The 10983-nt window shown below is 49.9% G+C and overlaps 1 protein-coding gene across 3 annotated transcripts in view; it reads right to left on the bottom strand.

The window, feature by feature from the left end:
• The window catches only part of CYFIP1 (cytoplasmic FMR1 interacting protein 1), a 106870-nt gene that overhangs the window by 25937 nt on the left and 69950 nt on the right, over positions 1 to 10983 (bottom strand). For all 3 annotated transcript variants that reach the window (XM_037731343.1, XM_017508504.2, XM_017508505.2), the window contains one exon: positions 5247 to 5446. In XM_037731343.1, the coding sequence (XP_037587271.1) occupies positions 5247 to 5446 (200 nt within the window). The remainder of the gene's footprint in view (positions 1 to 5246; positions 5447 to 10983) is intronic.

Consider the following 10983-nt stretch of genomic DNA (forward strand, 5'->3'; position numbering starts at 1 on the left):
GAGTACAAAGGCACAATCTCAGCTCACTGCAACCTCCGGCTTCTGGGTTCCAGCGATTCTCCTGCCTCAGCCTTCAAAGTAGCTGGGACTGTAGGCACATGCCACCATGCCTGGCTAAAGAATGTAAAACACAGTATTTTCTATATATTCTCAATCTAAAGACAAAATTTGATAACAAATGTTGAACTGCAGTTGGTAGGTTTGTGTTTCATAATGGAAAAATTAGCAATTCTTTCTTTTCTTTTTTTTTTTGAGATAAGGTCTTGCTTTGTTGCTGAGACTGGAGTGCAGTGGCACGATTGTGGCTCACTACAGCCTAGATTCCCCAGGCTCAAGTGATCCTCCCATGTCAGCCTTCCAAGCAGCTGAGACCATAGGGGTGTACCACCACACCCAGCTAATTTCTAAAAACTTTTTGCAGGGCGGGCGCGGTGGCTCACGCCTGTAATCCCAGCACTTTGGGAGGCTGAGGTGGGTGGATCAAGAGGTCAGGCGATCGAGACCATCTTGGCTAACACGGTGAAAACCCATCTCTACTAAAAATACAAAAAATTAGCCAGGCATGGTGGCGTGCACCTGTAGTCCCACCTATTTGGGAGGCTGAGACAGGAGAATCACTTGAACCTGGAAGGTGGAAGTTGCAGTGAGCTGAGCCTGAGCCACTGCACTCCAGCATGGGTGACAGAGCGAGACTCTGTCTCAAAAAAATTTTTCTTTTGTAGAGAGACGAGGTCTCCTTATGTTGCCTAGGTTGCTCTTGACCTCCTAGATTCAAGAGGTCTTCCTGCCTTGGCCTCCCAAAGTGCTAGGATTACAGGTGTGAGCCACTGCCCCCAGCCCAGAGTAGCAATTCTGAAACTACTTTCTGTGTTTTTTTGGAATGAGCAAATGAGTAATATACTAATAATAATGAAGCAAGGATTCTCAGTGTTTAAGGAGGTCAGAAAAAGGGAAAGGGAGAAGAGTAAACTCTGCAGTGTTGAACTGGAATTGGAAATATCCGTATAAACTCATAGCTTTAAAATACAGATAACTATATAGAAATAAACATGCACATTGATATGGTTTGGCTGTGTCTTCACCCAAATCTCATCTTGAATTGTAACTTCCACAATTCCCACGTGTCATGAGTGGGACCCACTGGGATCTAACTGAATAACAGGGGCAGGTCTTCCCCATGCTTTTGTTGCGACAGTGAATAAGTCTCACGAGATCTCATGGTTTTAAAAGGGGATTTTCCCTGCACAAGGTCTCTCTCTTGTCTGCTGCCATGTGAGATGTGCCTTTCCCCTTTCGCCGTGACTGTAAGGCCTGGTCATGTGGAACCATAAGTCCATTTAAACTTCCTCCTTTTGTCTCGGATATGTCTTTATTGGCAGTGTGAAAATGACTAATACACACGTACACATGTGCTATGGGTTGTATTGTGTCTCTGAAAAAGATGTGTTTGGTTGGGTGTGGTGACTCATGCCCGTAATCCCAGAACTTTGGGAGGCTGAGGTGGGCGGATTGCCTGAAATCGGGAGTTTGAGACCAGCTTGGACAACACGGTGAAACCCCATCTATTCTAAAAATACAAAAATTAGCCAGGTGTGGTAGCATGCACCTGTAATCCCAGCTACTCAGGAGGCTGAGGCAGGAGAATCGCCTGAACCCACCGGAGGTTGTGGTGAGCCAAGATCGCACCACTGCACTCCAGCCAGTGAGACTCTGTTGAAAAAGATATGCTCAGTCCTCACTCATGGTACCTGAGAATGTGAAGTCTGTTGGAAATAAGGTCACCGCATATGTGCCTGCTTCAGACAAGGTCATGCAGGAGTAGCACGGCAGGTTCTTGACCCAGTAAGACTAAAGTCCTTCTGAGAAGAAAGGAGACCCAGAGACAGAGGCACACAGGGAGAACAGCAGTGAAGACAGGAGGCTGGAGTGATGCCAAGAACACTCGTAACTGAGGCCACCGCCAGAAGTAAGGGCTCTACCCGGCGCCTCAGAGGGCGTATGGTCCAGCTGACACCTTGACGTCGGACTTCTGGACTCCACAACTGTGAGAGAATAGAGTCTGTTCTTTTAGCCGCCCCATATGTCGCAACCACAGGAACCTAGGCAGTCCAGATGTGAGGATGTGCTCGCGCTGACCCCTAAGAGCATCTAGAAACAATGACACCCCCGAAAGCAATCAGCACCCATCACACCCAGACTCCGTTTCTAAATGCCATTCTGCACCGGAAGGAATCGGAGAAATGACAGATTGCAAGGACCGCACAGGACAAGGACAGGATGAGCCTGGAACATCCTGTGATGCTGAAGGTCAGCCGCGCAGGAAGAGCGGTGGAGACGGCCCCAGGAGACCGAAACCAAGCAGGCGGCACCCACTGCCCCAACTGCACCCACCCCGGCCTGAAACTCCACAGTAACGGGTGATAACCCTGGGTTAGAACAAATAAGCAAATAATTAGAAACGCTACCAAGTACAGCAGAATGCCAGCTAATTCCTGCAGAGAGAGTGAAGGAGTTAAAACTCAGCTGGGCACGGTGGCTCGTGCCTGTAATCCCAGCACGTTGGAGGCTGAGGCAGGCGGATCACCTGAGCGCAGGAGTTTGACATCAGCCTGGCTGACATAGGAAAACCCCGTCTCTACTGAAAATATAAAAATTAGCTGGGTGTGGTGGCATGCACCTGTAATTCCAGGAACTCGGGAGGCTGAGGCAGGAGAATCCCTTGAACCTGGGAGGCAGAGGCTGCAGTGAGCCGAGATGGCCTAAGTGTACTCCAGCCTGGGCTACAGAGGAAGACTCCATCTCGAAACAAAACAACACAAACCAAACCACAACTCACTGATCAAGCACCAGCAGTGTGAAGATAACTGATTCGGGAAGGAATCGTCAACAGATCTAAAATGACTGGGTCAAATTTTAATGAGGGAGTTTATATCATCTCAAATTATCTCCCTACAAATTATTTATAACTTTTAAACTGAAAAATGGTAACATGATAGTGGCGACACAGGGCAGCCATCACCACACCCCAGGCACAGAAGTCACCACGAGCAGCGAGGGGACAGGTGCAGCCTTGGGCTCCGGGGTGCCTCACTGAGGACACACCCCCCATCTATGGCCTTCCGGCAAAGAGGCCTGACTCTGGACCTGAGGAAATACCCTTCTGCCAGCTTCTTTCCAGAGCTGCAGCATTATCGCACGCTGATTCATGTACAGGTTAAATTCCAGTGGCAGGCCCCCAAGTCACCTCCCAGAACCACGAGGCAGTAACTCACTAGCCGCAAGTCAGGCCAGGCAACAAGCCAAGTCCTGGCTTGCGTCAAGCAGCTCTCAGAAAACCCTCAGGCATGGGACTAAAATCCCGGGTAACATCGTTTTGTGCGTGTTCTCAGGATTCAGCACAGAACTTGGATACACAAAATCCTGTTTTAAAATGCCTTTACCAGAGAACAAAGCTTTCCTGACTCCCCCAGAAGACCTGTGGGAAACGCGGGCACAATGGCTTCTACCAACACTCACGGAAGGTGGAGGCTGCTGAGTAAACTGGAGCTTTTCTGCAGAAAATGCCCCTGTGACAAGCGAGGGTTCCCCGTGAATGGCACCTCAAGGATCCCCAGGCACCAGGCCACCAGCAGGCTCAGGTGACTGCATGCTGACTTCTGCCCAAGGAAGCAGCTCTGGGTCTCTTGGGCAAACAGGTGACACACGTGAAACTGGGTTCCAGATAAGATGGAGCCAGCCTGCCTGTGTCCAGGGGCCCCCATGTGTCCAGGACCCCTATGTATCCAGGGGCCTCCTGCTACCCACGGTGCGGACGCGCGCGGCTGCCTGGGCGGAAGACCCCCCAGACGGCCCCGAGCAGCTGCGCACATGGCACTGGGTGTTCAAGTCAGCTCCCGCGGTGTGGGGAAGGAGGTGCCCGGCCATCCTTCTCTGCTGCTGTGATGTATGTGGTCCTGCAGGGGTGCTGCCTCAGGGGATGGAGGGGCTGAGGGCCACCCATGCCTTGCTTTAGAGGACAAATACATTTCTACCAAGGAAACCTCTGGGGAGTTCACTAATTTTTCTCTCATCTATGTATCTATGATTTCTCATTTTTCTATGATTTTGATGCATTACTTGTATAAGAATATTTGTTCAATTAATTCCAAGCATAAACATCTTTTAAAAATGTTGAGGCACGTGGGCACCGTCCAGGTGAATTAAACAGAGGCAGTCTTCACAGTTTGGTTGCCACGGACCACTCCAGCCCAGCCTGGAGGTCCCCTGAGCTGAGAAGCCAAGCCGGGTACCACCACCTGCAGCCCACAGCTCAAGGCCACGACCCTGGAGAATGGCCTCAGTGACACTGACCCAGGGTCCCACAGGAAACGCGGCCCTGTCCCCAGGGGTCCTGAACGGACAACGGCCACAGCAGGCAGAATTGGCCCGTGGGACAGCTGCTCCCCTCCTCTGCCCTCGCAGCTCGGCACCCTGTCTCACGAGACACAAAACTCTGGGCCTGAGTCGGGAGAATTCAGCCACATGTGGGTGGGACACGGAGATCCAGGAGTAAGCACAGCACTCGTGTAAAAGTGCTCCTGACACCTGTGTGCACGCACCTACACCGCTCTATCTATGGATGGAGCTCAGCAGCCAGGCACCTTGCTTGGGGCCCCAGTCATCAACCAGGCTGCTGGTGTCTGTGGGAAGGCATGGTGAGTGACACACGCACACGTTCCTGGCACACGCTGACACCGTATGCGAGCCAAGCTCACCGTGCAGAGAAGGAACCTCAGCCAGAATGGCGGCTGCCCGGCATGCGGAGCCCAAGGCAGGGCTGTCCCAGGACTCGGGCCCCACCAGGAGGCTGAACTCAGGGTACTGCCAGCATCCACCATTTCACCACCAATCACATCACTTCATGTCGTCCAACACCGTGGCACCATGGGTGGCGGGTGGGAGGGTGGCTGCCCCAAATCCCAACATCCCAGTACAGAAGCACGAGAAGCAGGCACCCCCTTTCCACCGACAGGCAGACGGCAAGCCAGGAGATGCAGCCCCACTCAAGCTCCATGTGCAAAGCAGTGACTGTCCACGCGAGGGTGGACACGGAAGCCAATGGAGGGCCCGCGTGGCTTGCGTGCTGTGAGACGTGATGGGGAGCAGAAAGAGTGGGGAGGCAGGGACCTGGTGGCATGGAGGACGCCTGCGGGGCGTGGGTCCCCGAGCTCCTCCCCTGCGGGCGCCTGCATGGCAGGCACGCTCACCGGTTGGTAGAGCCATTGTAGCAGTAGTTGGGCAGGAAGTCGTAGTTGAGCTCCCAGAAGACGTGCAGGGTGATCCTCCCGTAGGGCGCCGACACATTGTGGTTGGCCTCCCGGAACATGGCATCGAAGCTGTCCAGCGTCAGGTACCGGCTCAGCAGCCTGTGGGTCATGCGGTTGATTTCCAACAGGCCATCCAGCTCCTGCGGGACCAAAGACAGGGGTGGGGGACAGAGCTGGTCCAGACAGGAAGGAGGCGCCGGCGGCCTCTGATCCTACCCGGGCTTCATGGTCCCTGGCAGGGCTGCACGAGGCAGCCCCGGGAGAGCGCGGGCTCTGAGAGGCGACAGCAGCTTGCTTCTTGGCACCCCACTTTTTCCATCACCCCCACTGGGCATGCCTTTCTCCACTGCACTCACCTCCATGCCACCGACCTCTGCCGTCCAGTACCCTCTGGGGCAGAGTGTACGCATGGCCTGCTCCTGTCACCCTTCCCCGCACGCACCCGCTGAGCCCCCGCCCTGCCCTGCAGCACAACCCAGCCGGCGGTGTGCCTCCCCGGCTGTTGGAGCTGAGCGGCTTCCTCTGGGGCGCCTGGAGTCGCTGAAGGGCACGCATGGGTGGTAAGGCACGTGCGCCCGTCCCCACAGGCCTTGCAAGCCCTCATGTGTGCAGCTGCTGGAGCTTGTCCAGGCTGCACCCTCCAATGCGGCCGCCGGGGCCGCAGCTCAGCTGCTCCCACCTGAGACCAGATTTCAAAGACTGAGAAGGAAGCGAGAGACTAGCCTAAGGTCCACCTCAGTTACACTGCCACAGCAATGAGGCTGTGAACTGATAAAACGGGGTTCGCTTACGTATGTCATTAAAAACAACTTCACCTGTTTCCTTTTCTAATGTGACTATGGGAAAATTTCAAATTACGGATATGACTTGCATTCTATTTCTACTGGACAGTAATGGCCTTGGTCAAGGCCTTGACCAATGATTTTACTCGAAATCGTATCTGGCCAATGCCGACGGAAACACCATGGCCTGTACCAAGTGACACTCGCAGAAGGCTGCCCCAGAAGTAAAGGCTCTACCCGGCGTCTCAGAGGGGACGTGGTCTCTTTCTGAGTCCCAGCCTCTTTGACTCGAAGGAAAACATGCAGGGCCCTGCTCTGTGGTGCAGAGATGCTCAAAGGGACATGTGCCGTGCCGCCAGCGCCCAGCGTCTGCCAGCCAAGGTCTGCTCTCCAGGGACCAACGCTCCTCCTGATCGCGGCACGTCCGTCACCATCTGTCTGCAGCCTTTACTCCTAGAAGATTGATGAGGCTGGCGACCAAACCCTTGACCCACATTTCCTTTCCTTGGCTCTGGCAAAGGTCTGAGGACAATCGACTTTTCCTTCCCTGCCTGCTCTGCTCAGACAGCCCAAAGACGACTTCTTCGCCTGCAAAGTCCAATACTTTCACTGCAATATCGTTCTCTTATTTATGATTTGCTTTTCTTATCTTTAACCAGCCTAAGATGCAGTAATTCTTAGTGTTGACCAGTTTGGGCTGGTTTTACCAAGTTCCTGATATATGCTTTTAATAGACACTTTTAAGGTGTCTTCTATGTTATCGATATTTCCTTGAAATAAATGCCAGTCGGCCCCTTGCATTGCTTTGGTTTTCTTCTTGAGGAATCTGTCTTGACAGGTACACTGAATCTTCATCATCCACCTTCTGAATCGTTTCCTCTCAAACCCTTTCTCTTTCCCTTTCTTTTCTTTTTTGAGAGGGAGTCTCACCGTCACCCAGGCCGGAGTGCGACCGTGCAGTCTTGGCTCACTGCGGCCTCAGCCTCCCGAGTAGCTGGGACTACAGGTGCCTGCCACCATGCCCGGCTAATTTTTTGTATTTTTAGTAGAGAAGGGGTTTCAACGTGCTAGCCAGGATGGTCTTGAACTCCAGACCTCGTGATCCGCCCCCCTCAGGCTCCGAAAGTGCTGGGATTGCAGGCGGGAGCCACCACGCCCAGGCTTCAACGCCTTTTTCTGCTTTATTTCTTTTTGATTTTAAAAATGTTCCTCTTTTCATTCTTATTTCTCAGTCCTCATCCATTGTGTTGTTTCTGGTGTAGGTCTGCAGTTTTGAAATATTCTTTTCTCTTTTTAATTTTTTTCATGAGTTTTTATCATTTTTCTTTTCAAAACTTTTTTTTCCAATAACCTTATTTCTGGATTTCTAAAAATTCTGATTTATATTATTCTTTCAGAGCAACTACTACTTTCTTCATTTCTTTTGGCTCACTGTGGAAGATGATGTTACGGTTTCCACAGTCTGTGGTGTCTCTACGATGTGCCTCCACTGTCTGTAGGGACACCGCTGTGCACGCACATTTTCTTTGTTACTGTAACGTGTCTAAAGCGTACTGGACCACTGTCTTTACCTGTGGCTCGACTGGAAGTGAAATAAGCCTTCTCACGCTTCTGAAGAGGAAGTGGGTGGGCCAGGGCCGACAGTGACAGCGCTGGCTCAGGCCTTCTGAGACCTGCCTGAGGCTCCCCTCCCACCGTCCTGACACTTACCAGCCTGCATGCTACTCCCAGCAGCTTCTCCCGTGGGCAGCTTTGTGTGAGGGGGGAATTTTGATTTATTCAGTTCCAGAGTCAGCAGGGCCTGCTGTTCCAGCTCCATCAAACCTGATCTCATCTCAGGCATCTCTGAAGACTTCTGTGGGAGCTCTTCTCTGTCAGCCCTGAGCCTGGGCTCCTTGACTCCAATGGTGCCCCGTGGTGGGCAGCACAGCCCACGTGTACTCAAATGGCCTGGCCCACGCACAGGGATGCTGGTGCTGGTTAACGGACTGTGGTGTCCCCGGGGCTGGAACAAATGATCAGCCTTTGGAAGTCTCATTTGATGTGGATTAAGGGAAAAACCTGGGTCTACCAAATACAAGTCTCACTTGAACCATCATAAAAGAAATCATGGCTCCTCAATCAGTTCTTGGACCCGGAGCTCCTTGGATGACGGGAGAAAGGACCCGTTAGAAAATGTGGACTGTGAACCTCCCCTGCTCGCCCAGTGGGAACGACGTGTGGCCGCGATCGCAGTGACTGCGCCCTGGAGAAGGTGATAAGACAGCCCACTGAAGCTGACCGCAGACTAGCTCTGATGAAATCCTGAAGATGCAGACTCCGCAAGCTAGGAGTCTGAGCTGGGGGTGGTGAGATGATCCCCGGAGCCGTGGCTGGGCGGGGGGCCCACTGATGCCCCCCGTGGCTCTGGCCCTAGCTCTGGCATGCGTAGGTGGTGGCACACCAGAGGGGCAGGCTGGTGCTCTGTCCACGTGAAGGTCTTTCTGCCATCTTCTCTTCAGACAGGTCTTTCGTGACACGACTCCTGCTCTCATCTCCTCTATCCCTCGTCTCCCACATTTTTCACGCCAAGAATTTTCTAGCTAGTTAAACTAAGCTTCATAAATAAAGGAAAGCTACAGTCTTTTTCAGACAAACAGTGAGATAATTTACCACTGACCAAATCAGCACTAGAAAAACTGTGAAAAGGAGCTCTAAATCTTGAAACAGATCCTCAAATTATACCAAAACAGAACCTCCAGAAAGCATAAATCTCACAGAACCTATAAAACAATAACACAAGGAAAAAAAGATGACAACGTATTCAGGCAACAACTAGCATGATGAATAGTACTTACATCGTAATGCCAACGCGGAATGCCAACAGCCTAAACGCTCCACATACAAGATACAGAGCTGCGGAATTGATACCAACCAAGTTTCTGCCGTTTTTCAAGAGACTCACCTGACACGTCAGAACTCACATAAACTTAAGGTAAAGGGATGGAAAAAGATATTCCATGCAAATGGATACCAAAAGTGAACAGAAGTAGCTATTCTTATATCAGACAAAACAAACTTTAAAGCAACATCGTTAAAAAAGACAAAGAGGGACATACATTATACAATGATAAGTGGACTTGTCTAACAGGGAAACATCACAGTCCTAAGTATATATGCACCTAACACTGGAGCTCCCAAATTTATAAAACAAGTACTATTACACCAAAGAAATGAGACAGACAGCAACACAATAATAGTGGGGGCCTTCAATACTCCATGGACAGCACTAGAAAGAAAGTCAACAAAGAAACAATGGACTTAAACTATACCCTAGAACAAATGGACTTAATAGTTATTTACAGAATATTCTACCCAACAACTACAGAATATATATTCTACTCATCAGCACATGGAACATTCTGCAAGACAGACCATATGATAGAAAATCTAAAAATTTTATCAAGTACCCTCTCAGACCACAGCGGAATAAAACTAGAAACCAACTGCAAAAGGAACCCTCAAAATCATGCAAATACATGGAAATGAACAACCTGCTCCTGAATGATCGTTGGGTCAACAATGAAATCCAGAAGGAAATTTAAAAATTCTTTGAACTGAGTGATAATGGTACAACCTAGCAAAACCTGCGGTGCCAAAGTGGTGCTAAGAGGAACGTTCTTATCATTAAATGCCTACATCAGAGTTCCGAAAGAGCACAAACATCCTACGGTCACACCTCAAAGAACTGGAGAAACGAGAACAAACCAAACCCAAGCCCAGCAAAAGAAAAGAAATAACAAAGATCGGAGCCGAACTAAATGAAGCTGAAACAAACGAAAAACACCACAAAACATGAATGAAACAAAACACTTGTTCTTTGAAAAGATAAACAAAACAGACAGACCATTAGTGAGACTAACCAAGAAAAGGGAGAAGATCCACATACGCTCAATTGGAAACAAAATGGGGGATGTTACAAGTGACACTATGGAAACAGAAAAATCCTGCAAGGCTACTATGAATGCCTCTGTGTGCATCAACTAGAAAACTCGGAGGCAAGGGATACGTTCCTGGAAAGATACAGCCCTCCTAGCTTTAATCAGGAAGAATTAGATACCCTAACAGACCAATAACAAGCAGCAAGATTGAATTCTATCAGACATTCAAAGAGGAAATGATACCAATCCTACTGACACTATACCAAAAGAGAGAGAAAGAGGGACTACTCCCTAAATCATTCCAAGAAGCCAGGGTTACCCTAACACCAAAACTAGGAAAGAATGTAAGAAAAAAAGAAACTACAGACCAGTATCCCTGACAAACATAGATCCAAAAATTCTCAACAAAATATAACTAACCAAATCAAACAGCATATCAAATAAATAAAAAGATAATTCACCATTATCAAGTGGGTTTCATGCCAGAGACGCAGGGATCGTTTAACATATGCAAGTCAATAAATGTGACACACCACATAAATAAAATTGAAAACAAAAATCACATGATCGTTTCAATAGACACAGAAAATGCATTTGACAAAATCCAGCATCTCAGCATCTCTTTAGATTAAAATCATCAGCAAAAGCGGTATAGAAGGGACATACCTTTCATTAACAAAAGCCGCCTGGCATGGTGGCTCACGTCTGTAATCCCAGCACTTTGAAAGGCCCAGGTGGGTGGATCACCTGAGGTCAGGAGTTTGAGACCAGCCTGGCCAACATGGTGAAATCCCGTCTCTACTAAAGATACAAAAAAACAACAAAAAAAAATTAGCCTGGTGTGGTGGCACGTGCCTGTAATGCTAGCTACGCAGGAGGCTGAGGAATGAGAATCACTTGAACCCGGGAGGCGGAGGTTGCAGTGAGCCAAGATCCCGCCACTGCACTCCAGCCTGGGTGACAGAGTAAGACTTG

This window comes from Cebus imitator, unplaced genomic scaffold (genome assembly GCF_001604975.1).
Source record: "Cebus imitator isolate Cc_AM_T3 unplaced genomic scaffold, Cebus_imitator-1.0 Scaffold392, whole genome shotgun sequence".
Lineage (NCBI taxonomy): Eukaryota > Metazoa > Chordata > Mammalia > Primates > Cebidae > Cebus > Cebus imitator.